This window comes from Camellia sinensis, chromosome 6 (assembly GCF_055761805.1).
Source record: "Camellia sinensis isolate YWXY chromosome 6, ASM5576180v1, whole genome shotgun sequence".
In the NCBI taxonomy this organism is placed as follows: domain Eukaryota; kingdom Viridiplantae; phylum Streptophyta; class Magnoliopsida; order Ericales; family Theaceae; genus Camellia; species Camellia sinensis.
Window position 1 is genome coordinate 175442469 of NC_138966.1, and position 22439 is coordinate 175464907.

At 33.5% G+C, this 22439-nt stretch overlaps 2 protein-coding genes and 1 pseudogene across 2 annotated transcripts; 1 reads left to right on the forward strand and 2 right to left on the reverse strand.

The window, feature by feature from the left end:
* The first annotated feature begins 6834 nt into the window (after nt 1-6834).
* Nucleotides 6835-8760, forward strand: LOC145793841 (putative protein phosphatase 2C-like protein 44; annotated as a pseudogene).
* Nucleotides 8761-9343: 583 nt separating this feature from the next.
* LOC145793074 (uncharacterized) lies at nt 9344-11033 on the reverse strand. The gene is made up of 2 exons (XM_082875499.1): nt 10078-11033; nt 9344-9778 (listed from the first exon to the last, which is right to left on the reverse strand). Exons 1-2 carry the CDS (start codon nt 10978-10980, stop codon nt 9539-9541), a joined length of 1143 nt encoding a protein of 380 aa, XP_082731625.1. The 5' UTR covers nt 10981-11033; the 3' UTR covers nt 9344-9538.
* A 995-nt stretch (nt 11034-12028) lies between these two features.
* LOC145793076 (uncharacterized) lies at nt 12029-15417 on the reverse strand. Its single transcript, XM_082875504.1, has 7 exons — nt 15337-15417; nt 14885-15102; nt 14562-14614; nt 14422-14477; nt 13112-13264; nt 12337-12877; nt 12029-12252 (listed from the first exon to the last, which is right to left on the reverse strand). The coding sequence occupies exons 1-6, from the start codon at nt 15384-15386 to the stop codon at nt 12640-12642; spliced, it is 768 nt and encodes a 255-aa protein (XP_082731630.1). The 5' UTR covers nt 15387-15417; the 3' UTR covers nt 12029-12252; nt 12337-12639.
* Nucleotides 15418-22439: the final 7022 nt, after the last annotated feature.

The window sequence follows — 22439 nt, forward strand, 5'->3', positions numbered from 1 at the left end:
TATATGTGGGATTGTGATGCAGAGGCATCTTTCTAAAGCCGTTCATAATCAACTATATAAACGGCTAAAGGTGAAGACACAACCTTACAACTCATTTCGCTCTACGAAATTGTCATTTATTTGTTTTAAAAAATTAGCATGGCTACATGGTTCATGGGAGGGAGTGGGAATCGCAGAGGTGGTAGGAACTTGCAAAGGGGTGACAGTTCACGACGAGGAGGGGGAAGGGGAAGTGGCAATGCTGAAGATGAAACACCATTTCCTTTGTTAGATGCCTCTTGTGCTTATCATGATAGGTTTGGGAAGCGACATTTTGTCATGCCCAAATACTATCGAGATCCATGTGGTTTGGTGGAGGATCCATCAGATAATCAAATAGGATATGGTTTAGCAAACGCTAGACTTCTGAAGTGGCCTGCACTATTTATAGAGCGCGTGCAAATGGAAAGATTATGTCGGGAAAATCGACTGAAGGTGCCAAAAGCACGTTCTGTTGAGATCTAAAAGGAAGATCCTGATAATGTTGATCGACTATGTGAAAGACTACAACGTGAGATTTCTCAAATGCGCCGTAGGTTAGCCCGCGATATGCAGCTATACATAGTTAAGAAGGATGCCCAGAAGAACAGAACAGAACAGAACCAAATGTTGCGGCTATCAACGGTATCATGGAGGATCCTGAGCTTGTCTCTGATGCTGAGCTTTCGGATTATTCAGACTCTGAGCCACCTGCCGATTTAAGCGCGAATTAGGTGTTAATGTCTACACTTCGGCAATATTAGGTCATGCATTAATATGTAATGTTTGTGTTAGAGTAAGTATAACTGTTATGTTATGTTTATGTTTATGTATTGTGTCTGTCAAATGTTGCGGCTATTAATATGCAATATTAGGTCATGAATTATGTGTTTGTCTGTCTAACTATTATGTTTATGTATTGTGTGTTCAGTTCAGGATGTCCAGGATGTATGTAATATGTGTTCAGTTCATGGTGTCCAGAATGTATTTTTGTGGGAGAATTATGTCTGTACTACCTATGTAACTGAAAACTATTACATTTGCAACTTCAGTTATGTTGTTTTCATGCTTGTATGAGTATTTAGTAAATTAGTGACTTTGTATATTATGTATTAAGATTTATTACAAAAATGTTGACAAAATTTATTTTAGGAGCTCTCGCTGTGGCCTTTTTCTTCTTGGCCTACTCCACGGTGGTCTTCGCGTCTCACCCTTCGTCGTTGCTCGTCGAGCTGCACAGTGTGTGGGTGTGCTTCGGACTGTAGAACATGCATATCACCTTCTAACCCATAACAAAGACGAAACAAAAAAATATTTTTTTTTAATGAAAACGGGTACAAAACGGTTTTACTAAACTGGTTTTCTGAATTACATTCTCACCTTCTAACCCAAAACAAAGACAAAAGGATTAATATATATGTATATTTAAATGAAAACAGCTTTCGTAAAGCCAAAATAAATTTCTGAATAACACCTTCTAACTCAAAACAAAGACAAAAGAAAAAAAAAATTTACATGAAAAACGACTTTAGTAAAGCAAAAAAAAAAAAAAATTATTAATTACATTATCACCTTCTAACCCAAAAAAACACAAAACAATAAACAACAAAAATTTACATGAAAACGGCTTTAGCAAAGACCAAAAAAATTTTTGAATTACATTTTCTAAACCAAAACAAAGACAAAAGAAAAAATAAAAAATTTAATATGAGAACGGCTTCAGTACAGCCAAACAAAATTTATAAATTACATTATCACCGAAACAATGACAACAGAAAAAAAAATATTTACAAAAAAAAATTAAATCTAATTTAAATGAACAGTGAAAGTGTGGTTTCAATCCATACTTACAATAGTGAACAGTGAAACCATGACTTTTGTAAATGAACTTGATTGGCTTAATAATATCTAAATGAATATGATTTTAAAATTATATATATGAAAAATAGTATGTAAAATAAATATATGAAAAGAGGTTTTTCTCATATTATGTAAAATTTTTGAATTACACCTTCTAAACCAAAACAAAAACAAAAGCAAAAGAAAAAAAAAATTTTAACATGACAATGGCTTTAAAAGCCAATAAAATTTTATGAATCACATTATTCACAATTAAAATCGCTATTTGCAATAGCGTTTTATTCAGAAGTGAACTCGCTATTTGTAATAGCGTTTTCTTTATTAAACCAATCAGAAAATGAAGCGCTATTCAAAATAGCGTTTTATAATTGAGGTCGGAAAAATAGCAAATGAAGCGCTATTCATAATAGTGTTTTATAATTGAGGCTAACATCGCTATTCCGAACAGCGTTTTATTAATTAAACTTGCGATTCACAATAGCACCTTAACTATTCATCAAATTTTGGCCTCCAAACAGTTAAAGCGCGATTTGTAATAGCGCTTTAGCTTAGTTTGGGAATTCTGTCAAAACTAGGCCTAGTTTGGGAAATATGAGGCAACAGAGGCTTAGTTTGGGAAAAGGCCCGGGAGAACCTTTTGACCTCCGGTTGAAGTACACAAAATTTTACCCATTGGATTTAGGATTGAGTAAAGAATTTGTGAAAGTAATCTAATCCAGTCCAGTCTAATTTAGTAGATTTGGATTGATTTTTTGAATCCGTCATTCGGTTTCGAATTGAAAAATTAAAAATCCGTAGTTTACGAATTGGTTCCGGATTGAATCCCACGGTTCCGGATTGGAACCGATCCGGACCGTATACAAATTATCTATATTTTTATTATACACCCTTTTACATAGTATCTTCTCTTATTTCATAAAAAACTAAAATCCAAACCTAAACTCGCATAATATTTTCTTTTATTATACTTTTGTTTTCTTCTTTTTAGTATTAATTTGTAATGGTCTAAATACTTATGGTGTAACCAGTTTTCTTATAGTTATTTAAATTTTAGAACAGTATATTACTATTATGAAAAGACGTGTCGCTATTGTGAAACTAATATGGTGCTATATTTATATTTTTATGAAATTAAAGTGTTATATATATTTTTTTGTTATTTAATTATGTAAATCTGTGGTCTTAAACCGATCTAATCCGTATTTAAATGAATTGGTTCGGATTGGTTCCACGGTTTAAATAGATTAGATTGATTCTAATTTTTCATGAACCAAAGATAACGGATTGGTCATGATTTTATCCAAACCTAATCCAATTCGAACTATGCTCACCCCTAATTGGATTAACCATTGTCTTGCCCTTTTGGTGAAAAGGAAACAACCAAGATATCTGTGTAGTTGTTAGTTTTCTAAAATACTACTAAAATTTAATTTGGTAAAACTAGACATTATAAAAAATAATTTTTAAAATTTTTAAAAATTACTTTTGTATAAATAAGAAAATAATATAAAAAGGATGAATGCTTTGAAATTTTCATTATGTGGTTCATTCATCTATTAAGAATGAAAGTAAATTTTGAGAATTTTAAATACTAGTGTTTATTTCTGTTAAATTAATTTTATTTTTTTAAAAAAATATTTTGAAAACATAACCAAACAGAGTGATTATTTCATTTTAATTTTTTTATTAAATATATTTAATATTAGTCTAGTTGTACAGGTATCATCGATATCTTTTTAATAGTATTAATTCTATAAAAATTGGATTAACATTTAAAAAACTATATATGTTTTATCAAAAAAATAAATAAAAAGTAAAACAAAAAAAAATGTAGAGAGAGATGTAGGTATACAAGTGTGTGTTGTGTGAAGTGTATGCAAGGTAGAGAGAGAGAAACGTATACATATAAAAACGTGTGCATGAGGCGAGAGTAGTGTGAGTGGTGAGGACAAAATGGTAAATGTAACTCTAAATTTCACCCTTATCATTTGTTGTGTAATTTTAGATAGCGTCCCACCAAATGGTAAATATATTTTTTCTTTTTTTCACTATTTTGTGTAATTTTCCTAATAATAAAGCTTTCATATTTGAAATTGATAAGATTTGACATGTTATGTGGCTATTTTTTTTTTCCAGTGAAATTTTTGTTGAATTTGAAAGTATTTCACAAGTCAGACAAGATTACGATAAAAAATTAACAGGTATTGGTGATATGTATGTCTAACAAAAGGAAGAAAATGACCAGATTAAATTTATATCAGAAATTCAAAACTCATAAAATGTTGGCAGCAATTAATTTAGATAAGAGTCTTCTTCTTTTTTTTGGGCCAAAAATAGGAGGTGCATTGAAAATTCCTAATAGCATTAAACTCCTCATTGACTACAAAATAATCTCAAAAACGTATATTGTCACGACCCAAACCCGGCCCTATGGGTTTAGCACCGTAACCGGCCAGTAATCTAAGATTACCGAAGGCCTGCAGAACAGTAATATAGTAAAACAGAGTACAGGGCCTGGCAGAAGCCAAAACAGTAATTAAACAATGTCCAATGAGCTGTGGCAGTCTGTATGCCAAAAAGATTTTTCATGCATTTATACATACAGTACAGTCTATACAAAATTTACAGTCACACAGTACAGGGACCTAATCCCTTTATAACAGTACAGTTAGCAACTGACAGTCTATACAGTAATCCAAGCAGTATGGAGACAGACGGGGGAAACAAACAAAACACCCCAAAGCCATAGCATGGCAACTCGGAACCTCGCAGTGAGGCACAAAGGCTGGCTTGAGAAAATTGGAGTCTAACCCACGCTCCTAGCTCCGATCTGGTGGCTGAGCACCTACATATATATATAAACAGTGAGCTAAAGCCCTGTGAATAACATAATGCGTAAAGGGGTTTAGAATGAATGTCCTTACAGTAATGAAAATAGTTCAATTCAATCAGTATTTCAGTTGTTCAGTACAGTAAACAGTCATATGTGGTACATCCATTAGCATAACAGTAACAGTAGGTCTTAAAAGACCGAACAGTAATGATGGCCATCAGTCAGTAAACAGTAGTGGCTCCACGAGGGAACCGACAGAGATCTCTGTAACAGTAACAGTAACAGTAAACAGTAGGTACTAAGGATGCCACAGTACAGTTCAGAAATAAAGGACATACATTCATTCAGTAATACCAGTTCAGTAAACAGTTCAGTTCAGTATTCAAAAGATATCAGTTGAACATATCTTTACACAATTGTTACTCACAGAGTTCGGCTACAGTATGCTAGAGCGTGTCTCCCCAGTTGCCAACCCTACACAGTTAACAGATTGAACACACTAAGCTACACAGTTGGGAAATAACATAATTTAATCCCTAATTTGCCTTGGTGTGTTCTACAACGATATCCTCATCTAAACGTCTTAAACTAGGCCTAAGAATGCCTAGGATGGGAGGAGGATGCAAAATTACACTTAGAAAACATTTCGCAAAGTTTGCTGAAACTAGGAGCCTCGCTCGAGCGAGACTTTCTTCGCTCGAGCGGGATTCCAAAATCAAAGGCTTCGCTCGAGCGAGTAATCCTTCGCTCGAGCGGTCTGCAAAACAGTAAAAATACTGGATGCTGTGATTTTGCGCGCGATGGTCGCTCGATGGTCGCTCGAGCGGAGCCCTGGACAAAGGTGCTCGCTCGAGCGGGGAATCCTTCGCTCGAGCGAGGAAGCCAAATCTGGAATTTCCAGATCTGCCTCCCAAGCTCAAACCAAGCATTCTACCACTCCAAACTCGACCTCTTGGGCCCAAATTCTGGAAAACATAACTAAATTCAATGTATAACAAGTTTCAAAGCTCAATTTATGAATTCAAGCCCCAAAGGTGAGTCAATTAAAACCACATTCAAACCCATTTTCAAGAACAACATTCAAACATGTCATGCATGAGTTTTAAACCAAATTAAAGCTCCAAAGCTTGCTCAAATGAGCTCATTTCTTTTCAAAACCAGATGAAAACATGGTCTATAACAACAATATGAGCATGCATGTACTAATGTCCATGTAATCAACCTCAAAATGCAACAATACTAACATGCATGCAAGAAATGAGCTTCAATCCACCATTAATGAACCAAATCATGACTTAGCTCTACAAATTAACATGAACCATGCATGAATCAACTTAAAGACAAAATCAAAAGATGAAATTCATACCTAGGTTCCTCGAATGCAAGTCTAGAGGTTCAATATAGCAATCTACACTTCAATTCCAAGCAATTCAAGCCAAATCAACAAGAACAATTCTCTCTCTCTCTAACTCTCCTCTCATGGTCGGCTAAGCTCAGGAGAAATGGCTGATGGAAATGTTTTGAGTCAAGGATGCAAGGCTCTAGCATCACTAGGTAGTGTGCCACTAAGGGTGGCAATATGGTAAATAAACCAAACTCTTTAATTAGCTTATTTTAATCTAATTTAATCATACCTAATCAGTTTTCAGATAATTATACCATAAAATCACATTAATTATGATGATCATTAAACATCAATCAGTTTCTAATTCGGCCGCCGATAAGGCCTTCAATTAGCAGTTTAAACATATAAGTATGAATAGATAATCATACAATCAAACAGATAGAATGCAATTTAACTAACATATACTCAATCAATTCGGTTTCCAATTTCAGTCAGTCAGTTCAGTACTTTTAATCAGTTCAATTATCAGTCAGTTATCAGTCATTATCAGTTTCGTTTAACAGTAATCGATGATTATCGGTAATCAATCGGTCATTAATCAGTAAACAGTATGGGGGTTGTTACATATATATACCAAGGTCCATATGGGAGTATATATCTCTTCCCAAGAAAATCTCTCTATATTTTGATTTGAAAATCAAAACGTTTAATCTTATTATCATCCTCAAATGCCATATATATTCATTTGGTGAAACACATCTCAAGTTTCAGCATAATCATGTGGTTTAAGGATCTTCATCTCAAGCTCAAGGTAACTCTCTCTCTCTCAAAATCTATATATACATGTGAGTGTACACACACACTATTTACATGGGTAGGAGAATTAGAAGATTTGATTAATGGAGTTTTAGAATTATGGTGAATTTTTCTAGGTACACCCCAAAAAGCACCTTAAAAGCAAAATTTTAACAACATAACCAATCCAGTTATATATATTATTCAATAATTTAGGAGCAGCAAGCATGAGTTTCTTCAAGCCTGTATTTGATAAAAACATGAGTTTGGTTAAGATAAAAGTGATTGGAAGTGCAAAAAAGCAAAAATTATCCACAGTTTTTATTTTTTTGGATCATGGAGTTGAATAGTCTTTGTATTGAGTGGGCATGCCATCAAGTATGGATCCTCCAGAGTAATTTTTCATCATAAAGTCATGTGTTGTTGTATGATCACTCTAGAAGATCCATGCTGCCATACGATCACCATGAAATTCTCAAAATACCAAATATTTACAGAAGAAAAAGAGAGAAAATCAAAACTTTTCCTAAATTTGTCAAGTATGAGAGTGATTGAAGCTAAATTTCTTGTACAATCCATGTCGACATGATAGCTTGGCTTTCAAGTTCTTTAGAAAAATACAGGATTTTTTTTTTTCTCACGAAAATAACCAATTTTCTTACGAAAATTCTTCAATGTTTTTTGCTCTTCCAAGTTTATTTTTCTTGTTTCTTGTTTTTTTTAGATGTTTCCTTCATTGTTTTTCGAAGCCACTTACAATTTATATAACTAGACTGCAGATCACTACAATGTTAATTAATTTTTTATTGGACGGCTCCAAAACATTGTTCATTATGTGATGATATATATTTTTTTATTTTCTTTTGTTACTTTCTATTTTGTGTGGTAATTTTGTTAATGAATTGGGCAGGCATTTCGAGTGAGAAGATTTTTCAATGGAGATGTGTCAGGTAATGGAAAAAGAGAGACTGAGTTTCGAAAGAGGCCTTCATGGATGGTGCCAGTGTCACATGGTTATGTAGATGATCGCTAATGATGAGCCCAACTTGAAAGTTATGGTGCAGAGAGAGCAAATTGAAGATCTTGAGTTGTGGTTTTTTGAAGTTTCCAATGCCAAAATTGGAGATGTAGTCACCAAGTACATGCAATCACGTCTGTTTGATAGAAGCCCAAAGAGGCAAGTATATGCTAAAGAAAAAGCTTGGAGATTAAATTTTTTATTAAAAAAAAAAAATGTTACAGAAGGTCCTAATTTTTTAAAGGTCCAATAAGATGAGATCCCATTTTGGATATGTAGAATTGCTCATCCACATATATGCAAAAATGTTTGACAGCCTAAGTTGAGGAAGAAGAGCAAAGAAACTCTGACAAAGGCGTATCTAGGCGTATCTGGGCGCAAGAGTGAAGATCAGGGAGGCAGAGAAAGCAGAGGAGACATGGAAAGTGGGCTCAGCATCTGCCATAGTCATCAATGGGGAGAGGCTTGTGATGGCCAACATGGGTGAATACAGAGCTGTTGTGTGCAGAGATGGTGAAGCTCATCCGATCAGTAGGAGGCAACAACAAGGTACCAAAAGACACTGGTTTCTCAGATTCATTCCAGGCATGCAACTCTCTCCCCCACTCCAATTATATCAATTATATATTATATTTAAAAAAAAAGAAAAAAGAAAAAGAAAAGTGAATGAAATAGAATTTTATTTTATTCTGCTTATTAGATGTCATATGCATGCCTAAAGTGCGCACATCTAAAAGCTCAGAAGTTGTGGTTTGAGAAGAAAGAATAGACTCTGATACAGAGTTTGTTATCTCCTCATTGACTTCAAAACATTTCAAAAATGTATATATAACCAAGATCTATATGGGAGTATATCTCTTCCCAAGAAAATCTCTCTATATTTTGATTTGAAAATCAAAATGTTTAATCTTACTATCATCCTCAAATACCATATTTATTCATTTGGTGAAACATATATATCTCAAGTTTCAGCATAATCATGTGGTTTAAGGGTCTTCATCTCAAGCTCAAGGTAACTCTCTCTCTCTCTCTCAAAATCTATACATACATGTGAGTGTACACACACACACTATTTACATGGGTTGGAGAATCAGAAGATTTGATTAATGGAGTCTCAGAATTATGGTGAATTTTTCTATGTACACCCCAAAAAACACCTTAAATGCAAAATTTTAACAACATAACCAATCCTGTTATATATATCATTCAATAATTTCGGAGCAGCAAGCATAAGTTTCTTCAAGCCTGTATTTGATAAAAACATGAGTTTGGTTAGGATAAAAGTGATTGGAAGTGCAAAAAAGCAGAAATTATCCACAGGCGTTATTTTTTTTGGATCATGGAGTTTAATAGTCTTTGTTATTGGGTGGGCATGCCATCGAAGTATGGATCCTCCAGAGTAATTTTTTATCATAAAGTGATGTGTTGTATGATCACTCTAGAAGATCCATGCTGCCATACGATCACCATGAAATTCTCAAAATACCAAATAATTACATAAGAAATTAGCAGAAATTAGCGCATGTTTAGGTTTCTGATAGACATCTAGTGATGTACTCTTAGATGCTCTGTACACTAACCATTTCAATGTCTGATTTTTGTTTGCTACTTAAATATAACTACAAGAGTTCATAGTTTCACATGCTTAGTATTAACTATGAGACAAGATTCAATGCAGTATAAAACAATTTTGGCAAAGGAAAAGTGGATTTGAATATACAATAAGAACTGTCTTATCAATTACTGGTTTGTGTTGGTCGTCGTTTGTTCCTTTGACAGAGCTTAGCGCAAGTTTTGTTGGCAATTGTTTTCGGGTTTTCTGTGAGGATGCCAACTGAGCAGTTCTTGCTGCAATTCTCTTTTCCCTCTCCATCTTCAAAGTTTCCAGTCGCTTGTGATATTCCTCTTCCTGTAAAAGAAACAACTTGAAGATATAAGAAGTCCATTGGAATGCCAAACATGCTAAGCTGGCAAAAGAAAAATTGCACTGTAACTATAAGAACATGAAGCTAAAGCCAAAGGGCAGCCCAGTGAATGGGGCTCCGGCCACTGCGGGGTTTGAGAAGGGTTAAACAACCTTACCCCTGCATGTGGGGAGGCTGTTTCTCTTTTTCAAACCCATGATGTGATATTGCAAGTATCACAAGGAGTTTTGCTGCTAATTTTCTCACTGTGTTGTGGAGTGTTGAAGTATAATAAGCAATGTACCTTGTTTTTCTTCATTTTCTGGATATCAGCTTTGAAAGCTCTTAGTTTTTCAGCACGAGCTCGTGCATCTTCCAAAGGACGCATTTTTGAAGTTTTCCCTTTTCTTATTGGTCCCACAGTCTTCTTATCTAAAGCATCTGGAGCAAATTTTGACTTCCGATCCTTGTCTGACTTCTTGGACCCTTGCTTGACATCTACTACAACTTCCTTATTTTTGTTATCCAGTGAAGCAGCATCTTCAACATGAGCCTGCATTTCATAGTCCAAAGCAGGGTCATATCCAGTAGTCATTTTTGCTGTCCCGCATTCAGGCATGAAGCTCAAATCATCTGGCTCATAGTTAATTTGGTTTCCAGTCCTATTAGAACTATATTCTGACCTCTGCATTGTTGAAGGAAGCTCAGAATCCATGTCAATAGCAGTTCTATCGTTAGTTCCAACATGATCTAGTGACATTGACCGGAATGGAACTATGAAGGATTCATCAATCATATCTTGTGGTGAACTCCCATCCAAATTATTGGTGGCACGCGTGAATCCATTTACAACCAGCGGATCTGATGAACTCAAAAAATGTGATTGGTTTTCTCGTCCAACAATCATAAAATCATCATTTGCATTGTTCCTATACAAAACCTTTCTTCTATTTGTTTCTGTAAATTGTATATCCATTTGGTCATCAGTTGATCCTATACCATCACCATAATGACCCTCTCCTCTAGAAATTAAACCTTCATCATTTGATGCCCTCAACATCCGAGCCACGTTTCCACTAGCTTTATGGAATTCAGTAATCCTCCCGTCTTGTGCTTCAGTTGAATCTCTCCCAACAACAGCAAATGACACCAGTGGTGCCATGTGATCAATGTCAAAACCAGCAGCTACTGCACGTGCAAAGGCCATGCCTTGTTCTTTCTGCAGTACGCTTCTCCGTGTCTCTAGGACTTTCAAAAGTTGGACTCCGATTAAATATGCAAAATAAGTACAATGAGTACAGGGCTCCTCAAAATGTTTTCAAATATTGTTACCCATTGGACATACAAGCAGATGACAACATGTCTCAATACCTTAAAACATGGCATCTTCATTTCATTTTGATTTGTGATATGCAAATGTTTATTTCAAATAAAATTGGTTCATTCTTGAGAAAGAAACATCTGGACAATTCACAAATTTATATGAGTATGAATGAGAAAGCAAATAATGCAGAACCAATATCAATGAATTACCAGGTTTCCCCACACAATAATGAGACTTTTGTGTGTGTGCGTGTATATTTATACAACTTATGTCATTAGGCTGGCCCACCACTATATAGGTAGGTGTAAGGTACTGAACCACTATCAAAAACAATACTTAGGCTAGAGCAAATAAGTGACATGGAATAGAATCATCCATAGAGATATTCTAGTAACTACACTGCATTCAGGCAAATAGCTTAGGCGCCATATCCATGGGGACACACACAGCGATTGCACTTGGAAACAGACAGGCATAAAAAAACAATAAATAAATAAAACAAAACTCCAGAATCTAGCCACTTGAACACAACAACTGTGCAGCAGCAAATGAGATTTTGTGAAACACACTTGAAGACACATTTCACCCATACCACTGTAATCAAAGTTTCCACTTTCCTTCTTGTGGACAAAAAGATCATTGAGTTGCATTTACCTCTTCAGCATTCAAACTAAAAGATAGTAATACAAGTATACTTTACATGTCAAGCAGAAATGAAATGGTATTGAATCCAAAGCAGTTTTGTGACATTAGGAAAACATGAGACAAATTTAAAGATAGAGGCTGCATGAATCTATTCTGTGTATATGGGTGCCCAATGATGCAATACAAAGCATAATTATGGGAACCTTGTCGTACTATTTTGACATTCCAGTTTATATTAAATTGTGCTTATTCGATACCATTTGACATTCGTTATGTCCAGATTTAGTTTGTACTTATCAGTGCACCCGGCAAAGTATATTATAACCATCTATATCAATGAAAATCAATTTAGAATTATTAGAGAAAAATTACAACCACCCTAATGTTTAAACCCTTGAGTAACAAAAGAAATTTCACAGATAATTTTATCACCCATCGTAGCACTAGAATATACTTTGAATTTCCTTCCTGTGCGATGGAACCATTTGCCTCAGGTGGATGCGAATCAGGCTGCCAGTACAAGAAACCATATTATGATTGCATATATGATAAGTCCAACATTTGAAGACAATACTTGATTTGATGTGGAGTTACCTTGTAAAGAACAATTGCTCTTTCCTCATTAGCATCAGTCACGGTTTTGTCACCTGCCCAGAATTTTGAATGTAACTCAATACCATAAAAAATAAATTAAATTTAAAAATTAATATATTCAGCATCTACTGCAGCAGAGTACAAACTTCATGTTCATCGCTTAATCCTTTAAAGCCCTGAAATCTACCAAACCGGTGTGAAATTTGAAGGAACGGTGTAAATGGAATAGGGGGAGTCCAGTGAAATCTGTGATATGATCAGAAGAAAGAAAGGATAACATCTTTTGTTGGTAGGACCACTCATTTATGACTTGGTGTACATACCTGCACTTGCATCAATGGCTGCTTTTCCATTGTCCTCTGAAGGCAAGTCACCATGTGATTCATTCTGTTTGTTGGCCATGCTAGAAAGCATAATGCCTGATGCATTCATGGCAGAGAAGTCTGATCTGTTGGACATTGCTTCTGCTGCTTCAATTTCAAGCCACTGTCCAGTCTCATGCTTTCCCTTCCACAGATCTACGAACCTCGAGCATGCATCCCTGTAGCATGGTCAAATCTAACATCATACAAAAAAATGGTATCTACAAAGAAAAACTGGTGTGACAATTGTGGAAAAGAGGGAATAAAAAGCTCCATTCAATGCAATATCGAAGTGGGCTCTATGAGCACAAACATGAATTAAAAAAGAAAAAAGAAGAAGAAAATCGGTAAGAAAGGGGTTGAGGAGGTGGGGGATGGCAATCAACATCTGCAAACAAGAAATTGCTGCTTACATTAAACGCGAGGCTCCAAAGCATTCAGCAAATGACACCAGTGGTGCGATGTGATCAATGTCAAAACCAGCAGCTACTGCACGTGCAAAGGCCATGCCTTGTTCTTTCTGCAGTACACTTTTCTGTGTCTCTAGGACTTTCAAAAGTTGGACTCTGATTAAATATGTAAAATAAGTACAATGAGTACAGGGCTCCTCAAAATGTTTTCAAATATTGTTACCCATTGGACATACAAGCAGATGACAACATGTCTCACAACCTTAAAACATGTCATCTTCATTTCATTTTGATTTGTGATATGCAAATGTTTATTTCAAATAAAATTGGTTCATTCTTGAGAAAGAAACATCTGGACATTTCACAAATTTATATGAGTATGAATAAGAAAGCAAATAATGCAGAACCAATATCAATGAATTATCAGGTTTCCCCACACAATAATGAGACTTTTGTGTGTGTGCGTGTATATTTATACAACTTATGTCATTAGGCTGGCCCACCACTATATAGGTAGGTGTAAGGTACTGAACCACTATCAAAGACAATACTTAGGCTAGAGCAAATAAGTGACATGGAATAGAATCATCCATAGAGATATTCTAGTAACTACACTGCATTCAGGCAAATAGCTTAGGCGCCATATCCATGGGGACACACACAGCGATTGCACTTGGAAACAGACAGGCATAAAAAAACAATAAATAAATAAAACAAAACTCCAGAATCTAGCCACTTGAACACAACAACTGTGCAGCAGCAAATGAGATTTTGTGAAACACACTTGAAGACACATTTCACCCATACCACTGTAATCAAAGTTTCCACTTTCCTTCTTGTGGACAAAAAGATCATTGAGTTGCATTTACCTCTTCAGCATTCAAACTAAAAGATAGTAATACAAGTATACTTTACATGTCAAGCAGAAATGAAATGGTATTGAATCCAAAGCAGTTTTGTGACATTAGGAAAACTTGAGACAAATTTAAAGATAGAGGCTGCATGAATCTATTCTGTGTATATGGGTGCCCAATGATGCAATACAAGCATAATTATGGGAACCTTGCCGTACTATTTTGACATTCCAATTTATATTAAATTGTGCTAATTGGATACCATTTGACATTGGTTATGTCCAGATTTAGTTCGTACTTATCAGTGCACCCGGCAAAGTATATTATAACCATCTATATCGATGAAAATCAATTTAGAATTATTAGAGAAAAATTACAACCACCCTAATGTTTAAACCCTTGAGTAACAAAAGAAATTTCACAGATAATTTTATCACCCAACGTAGCACTAGAATATACTTTGAATTTCCTTCCTGTGCGATGGAACCATTTGCCTCAGGTGGATGCGAATCAGGCTGCCAGTACAAGAAACCATATTATGATTGCATATATGATAAGTCCAACATTTGAAGACAATACTTGATTTGATGTGGAGTTACCTTGTAAAGAACAATTGCTCTTTCCTCATTAGCATCAGTCACGGTTTTGTCGCCTGCCCAGAATTTTGAATGTAACTCAATACCATAAAAAATAAATTAAATTTAAAAATTAATATATTCAGCATCTACTGCAGCAGAGTACAAACTTCATGTTCATCGCTTAATCCTTTAAAGCCCTGAAATCTACCAAACCGGTGTGAAATTTGAAGGAACGGTGTAAATGGAATAAGGGGAGTCCAGTGAACTCTGTGATATGATCAGAAGAAAGAAAGGATAACATCTTTTGTTGGTAGGACCACTCATTTATGACTTGGTGTACGTACCTGCACTTGCATCAATGGCTGCTTTTCCATTGTCCTCCGAAGCCAAGTCACCATGTGATTCATTCTGTTTGTTGGCCATGCTAGAAAGCATAATGCCTGATGCATTCATGGCAGAGAAGTCTGATCTGTTGTACATTGCTTCTGCTGCTTCAATTTCAAGCCACTGTCCAGTCTCATGCTTTCCCTTCCACAGATCTATGAACCACGAGCATGCATCCCTGTAGCATGGGCAAATCTAACATCATACAAAAAAATGGTATCTACAAAGAAAAACTGGCGTGACAATTGTGGAAATGAGGGAATAAAAAGCTCCATTCAATGCAATATCGAAGTGGGCTCCATGAGCACAAACATGAATTAAAAAAGAAAAAAGAAGAAGAAAATCAGTAAGAAAGGGGGTGAGGAGGTGGGGGATGGCAATCAACATCTGCAAACAAGGAATTGCTGCTTACATTAAACGCGAGGCTCCAAGGCATTCAGCAAATAACACCAGTGGCGCCATGTGATCAATGTAAAAAACAGCAGCTACTACATGTGCAATGGCCATGCCTTGTTCTTTCTGCAGTACACTTTTCTGCCTCTAGGACTTTCAAAAGTTGGACTCTGATTATGCAAAATAAGTACAATGAATGAGTACAGGGCTCCTCAAAATGTTCTCAAATATTGTTACCCATGGGACATACCTAAATCTATGATTGAAAAAGGAAATACAAAGTTTCCTGTTTACTTACACCACAACCTTGCCTTATTCTTACCTATTCCTAATATATACAATGCCATATATACACAATATATTCTCACAGTCTCACAACCTTAAAACATGGCATCTTCATTTCATTTTGATTTATGATATGCAAATGTTAATTTCGAATAGGAATTGGGGTCACTGACTGTTGTGCCTCATTTTGTGGTGCATTATGGATTTATTTTTATAATCTGAACTATTCATGTTGTAGGGTTTGTTGAGTACTTCATGTCTACCAAAAATCATATTAATCGGATATCAATGACTTATGATTGATAACCAAAAAAATAAACAATAAGTTTTTCTTTTGAAAAATAGTATAAAAATATGCAATTCGATGGTATATTCATTTTTATTTAAGTATGTTTTTGGGGTTCATTTGTCTTTATAACCAAGTTATTTATCAAAAATGAGGAAAGAAAAGTGTAAATTTTGAATTTTGGTTTTTTATGTAAATGTTACATGTCAATACTTCATTCTCTTTTTATAAAATATTAACAAACTTTTATAAAGGAATTTTTTTTGTTTTGCCAAGTTTTATAAAGGAGGTTTAACTTCAATATTCTTAAAAACTATTAGGTTGGCAGTCATGTTTTAAAATGTAAAAATATTTGATATAATTTAAAAAAAAAATCACCAACAAAAAAATCAACAAAAAATTAACCCTTAAAAAAATATTGGATAAGGCAACCTTACTGCTTGCCAAATTGGTGCAGAATATTGTTTTCAAGAATAATTCTCTTCTAAATTAGTAATAATTTTTTGGTAATGGAAATGGTATAAATCCAGAATTTTTAACCTGGAAAATATTTCAAAATTTTAGTGTACAATATAAATTTAAAATTAATAAAATGTAAGTCACATAATAATGATGTTATTATTTTGAAAACAACATGGAATTGGTATGGGAAGTATGGATCATGGAAATTGATTTAAAATTAATAAAATGTAAGTTACACCATAATGATATTATTTTGAAAACAATGGGTGATCCAATTTTCAATGGAATTGGTATGGGAAGTATGGATCATGGAAATTGAACACGGATTGTGGAAACAAATACATAGAATGATATCGGATAAATGAGGAACGAACCTTTTTTGACCATTGAATTATGACCATCCATTTTTGCCAATTAAATAGTAAACAACAAAAAAATATTTTGATAAATTATACTATACTCATTTATGTTTAATCATCTTTTTATTTAATTTTTTAGATTTTAAGTTTTTTTTTTAATTGAATCTTAAAAATAATTTTTGTTAAAAATTTGACAGAAAATGCTATAATAACCATTACATAATGTAAATATTATCCTAGGAAGTTGCATCACACAACAGGTAAGACTCGAACCCAACCATTACCCCTGGCAAGGGAGCACCTCATCTACTGGCCCAATCCTTGGTCTTACTCTGGTACATACTGTATAGAGTCAAATTTGAGAAAGTAAAGAGTCAGTATTGTAACTTCATTGTCCTGACTATGGCATGAAAAACTTTCTTTCCCTTTCAATAGTTTAGCAAACTCCTAAACAGCCTTGCTAAGTTAGAACAATTAGAAATTCCAATTCATAGTCAAATGTGAAGCATGGCATGAATCTCTCGCTATTACAAATCCAGCAAGTTTGAGTTAAAATTAGACTGTCTTTTTGGAGTTGTTTTCAAGAATTCAGTGATTCCTCTTGCACTGGATATTTTATATCACTGCTGCAAAAAACCACTATTACCATTTTCGAAAACATCTTTCCCTTTAGTTTACTATTTCTCTGTAGCTGATCTGATGCACAGATCTTAATGGTTTGGGTGTTTTGACATCGGCACTCTCTCCCTCACTCTCTCTATACAGTGTTTTGACATCCTCTCATTGGTCTTGGGTGTTCTTCAATTTGAAGAGCTATAGAAAAACAGAGTGAGAGAGTGCGTTAGTTTTGAAATTGTATTTCTCTTTAGCTTATACACTGAGATCTTAATGGTTTGGGTGGGTGTTTTGACATCGGCTCTCTCTCCCTCACTCTCTCTGTACAGTGTTTTGACATCCTCTCATTGGTGTTGGTTGTTTTTCAATTTAAAGAGAGAAATAGAAAAACAGAGTGAGAGAGTGACTTAGTTTTGAGACTGTATTTCTCTATTAAATATATTTTTATAATTACATTTTAATTTTAAATTTAAATAGTGTTGTAATTACAATTATATTATAATCTTAATATTATCTACACCGTGCCTTCAGGCACGGGCATACGCTAGTGTATTTATATGTTGGGACATGAATGTTTATGGTGTGTAGAGAGGTTGGATATTGATTATGATTTGCATGCAGAGTTGAATTTCGAGAATGGTTGTTTAAGTGAGATTTTTTGTGTTGAAATGAGAAGTTTTATTACAAAAAAGATAAGGTTTTTAAAACATTTTCTTTTGGAAGTAATGATGGGAATGAGAAAGAAAAGAAATCATTTTATATTGACTTGTGTCAAGAGGAACATTTCAAGAAAAACACAGTTATATGAGTACATTTTGTATAATAAATGTCACATTACTTATACGGTATGTCCTGATGCATTCATGATCATTTTTATCTATATGTTGTGATTGGTTAGGATCTTCGGGATCTCTATTGGGCTTATTGCTCATCTCACGTGTTGATGACCTTTTTCAGGTACAATGCTGGAGGAATCGTGTATGATTTGAAGTCTCTTAACTGTTGGCCACGGGGCCCTTTATTTGTAGGTCGAGTGCCATGTATTGTATAAGAGTAAATCCCTTTATTTTATTTGTGGTTATTCAATGTAAGCCTAAGGGCATTGTATCATGTCTTATTTATATCATCATTGTTATCGTGAGAGAATGTTATTATTTATTCTAGTTATTCTCAACTAGATGGAATTGTTATAAAGGATTTGGTAATGGATTTGGATAATAAAAGTCAGGGTGTGAAAAAAACTCCATTAAAATCTCTAATCAACAGTCATAACCAAACTCTTTTTAAAATTCAATTCAAAAAATTAATTGTTAACAAAAAGGAACACTCTTAACCAAACTCTTTTTAAAATTCAATTTAAAAAAATTAATGATTAACAAAAAAATAACAGTCATAACCAAACTCTTTTTCAAATTCAATTCAAAAAATTGATTATTAATAAAAAAAATTCAATTAAAATTTTTTTTATTCAAAATTTTATAAACAAAATAATTTGAAGGTCATAATAAATATTCAATTACTGATCATACTGAACTCATGATTGTATATTTGATTCGAATTATATTTTTTTTAATATTTTTTAGTTAAAATATTTTTATATTTTTAATAATTACTATCACAAATCATTTGCTAGTTATTATATTATTATTTTTCAAACAAATGGCCACAAAATTAGAAAGTATTATATACATTGATAGTCAAACAAAAATTAAAATATCATTTCATTCGTATCTACACAATTTATCACACATAATTCAATATTATTGGAATTTTTTCATTTGTTAAATTTCATCAATTGTGTGGGAAACCGAAAACCTATGTACCTTCATGGGAAACCAGTGAACCCTATGTACCTTCATCGTTTATATTATTGTGCCTCACCTGATGACTGAACCAAACCCGTGAACACTCTTAACCAAACCTTATGTACCTGCAAACCTGTCCTGCACACTCATGGCCCTTTCTGCCAAACCTCAGTTTCTGATAAAAAAAACAAAAAAAACAAAAAATGATGCGTAAAGCTCTTTGGAACGTTGTGAAATTGAGACTATAATAGCCTCATAGCCGGACTTCAATACACCCAACAACTTTCATTACTTCAATGCCTTCAGCAACTTTTTCACCATCTTCATTTATCTTCATCGTTGAATAGTGTCAATACAACCACCACTAACTTGAAACATATAACCAGCTCCTCCACCAGCTACCTCAATTACTTTCACAAATTCAGTTCACCACCTACCTCAATAAATTTCAAAAATTCAGTCTATATATTTACAAATCTTGATCGTGTAAAACAAGAAGAGAGGAAGAGCTTTCTTTTTGTACAGAGCTTCACAACAACACCCGAATCCAAATTCAGTCCACCACCTTCTACAATTAATTTCACAAATTCAATCAATATGTTTACATTAGTTTCCATGTAAAACAAGAAGAGATGAAGAGCTTTGATTAAGTTCAGAGCTTCACAACAGCAGCAGAGGTTCACAATAGCAGCAGGAGCCGAATCCATCAAAGAACCGATCAACCGGGGGTCTTCCGACCGGTCAATCGGCTCCACCTTTTCACAATTTTTTTTTTTTGCTCAACCTGAGACTTCATTTGGCTATCCTGTTTCTGACCTTTTGCACACTATTTCCTCACAGCAGCAACCGAAACCTTCCATACCTTTTGCTTACCTTCAGAAGTCATGCCCAGAACAAAAAGAGTAAGACCAGAACATGGTAAAACCACTAACCCTCCACCACGCCAACAACAGCAACAACAGGCTTATCCAACTGTTGATTTTCTCACTTACAATCATGAACAAGCTTTTGAACAACCGACCAATTGTTATCGCAAAAAGGGTAAATCTCCCTCGTCAATATGATCCTCTGTTGGTGAACAAACTTGAGACGATGGGATGACTAAATTTAATCAATTTACTACAAAAAGTATATTCACGTCTTGTGTATTTATTTTATGTTCACTTGAGACCAACTGAGGGAGAAGTTGGAGAGAATAATCTAACATCTTATGTCAAAGGTAAAATAATCACATTGAATAGCCACACTTTGGAGAGCAAATATGAGGGTGGAAATACATTTGGAGAGCACAACCAAATACAGCCAAAGATTTTTTCCTTTCATTTTACTTCTTTCTTTTTTTTTTTCATTTTCTTTTATAGAAAGATTCTTTCCAAGTATATTATTTTTTTAATCTTAGATTTTAATAAAAAAATTTACTAAAATGTCAATTTTCAAATGAGTTCTTAAATGGTTGTTTGGCATGTGCTAAAATAGCACATACTATTTTAGCATATTATCCTATTTAGATCACAATCATCTTATTGAAGTCGCATCACCTCTCTACTACATTACCTAAAACCCAACCCATATTTTATATTTTTTTTTATAAAAAGTCAAAAAATATATTAATTTAACGCTTCTCAAACTATTATTATTATTATTATTATTATTATTATTAATATTAATACATGGAAGGTGAAGGGAGAACCCTACGGCCTCTGGTTGAAGTACACAAAATTTTAACCATTGGATTAACCATTGTCTTTGCCTTTTTGGTGAAAAGGAAACAATAAAGGTATCTGTTTAGTTGTCAGTTTTCTAAAAAAACTACTAAAATTTAATTTGGTAAAAGTAGACATTATAAAAAATCATTTTTAAAAATTTTAAAAATTACTTTTGTATAAATAGAAAAATAATATAAAAAGAATGAATGCTTTGAAATTTTCATTATGTGGTTCATTCATCTATTAAGAATGAAAGAAAATTTTGAGAATTTTAAATACTATTTTTGTTAAATTAATTTTATTTAAAAAAAAATATTTTGAAAACATAACCAAACAAAGTGATTATTTTATTTTAATTTTTTTATTAAATATATTTAATATAAGTCTAGTTTTGAAGGTATCATCGATATCTTTTTAATAGTATTAATTCTATAAAAATTGGATTAACATTTTAAAAAACTACATATGTTTTATCAAAATAAAATAAAAAGTAAAAAAAAAAAATGTAGAGAGAGATGTAGATATACAATTGTGTGTTGAGTGAAGTGTGTGCGAGGTAGAGAAAGAGAGAAACACATACGTATAAAAACGTGTGCATGAGGCAAAAGTAGTGCGAGTGGTGAGGGCAAAATGATAAATGTAACTCTAAATTTCACGTCCTTGGAAGTATTTTCATCTTTATTATTTGTTGTGTAATTTTAGAAAGCATCCCACTAAATGGTAAATATTTTTCTTACTTTTTTTTTTCACTATTTTGTGTAATTTTTCCTAATAATAAAGCTTTTATACTATTTGAAATTGATAAGATTTGACATGTAATGGGGCAAATATTTTTTAGTGAATTTTTATTGAATTTGAAAGGATTTCACAAGTCAGACAAGATTACGGTAAAAAATTAGCAGGTATTAGTGATACATATGTCTAAAAAAAAGAAGAAAATGACCGGATTAAATTTATATCAGAAATTCAAAGCTCATAAAATGCTGGCAGTAATTAATAATTTTTTTCAAGTAATTGATTCAAATAATAAAAGCTCATAATCCATTAGTATAATAATTTTTTTATCTAGCACCAAAAAAAAAAAAAAAAAAAAAAAAAAAAAAACTGGAAAAAAAGAAAAAAAAAAAGAAGAAAAAGAAAAAAGAAAGAGGATATGATAGACAAGATAAATATTTTTATGGGTAAATAGTTCCAGCCAAACAACTGCATGATATGCACTAGTCGCTAAATTGGGGAATTGTTTGTTCAATCCCGTCAATCCTTTTATGTTCTAAAGCATCCTCGGCTTGGACATGTTTTTTTAATAAGGAAAATGAGTGAGAGCACTAATTAGTGCTACCACTAATGATGTGACAGTGGGTCCCACCATGAATGATTTGATATTTTGGCCTTAGTATTGTATTTTTTTTCTTTTTTTATTGAGTGCCATGTCATTAGTGTTCTTTTTAGAACTCCAAAATTAGTGATCTCTATCATTGTTGTTTTAATAAATCCCTACTCCCTTTTTTTTTATTTTTTTATTTTAGGAATTCTAAAGTCCAAAACATCCAATTTGTTTATGAATAAAACTTTCTAAAATAGACACTACGACTTTTGGTTCATAC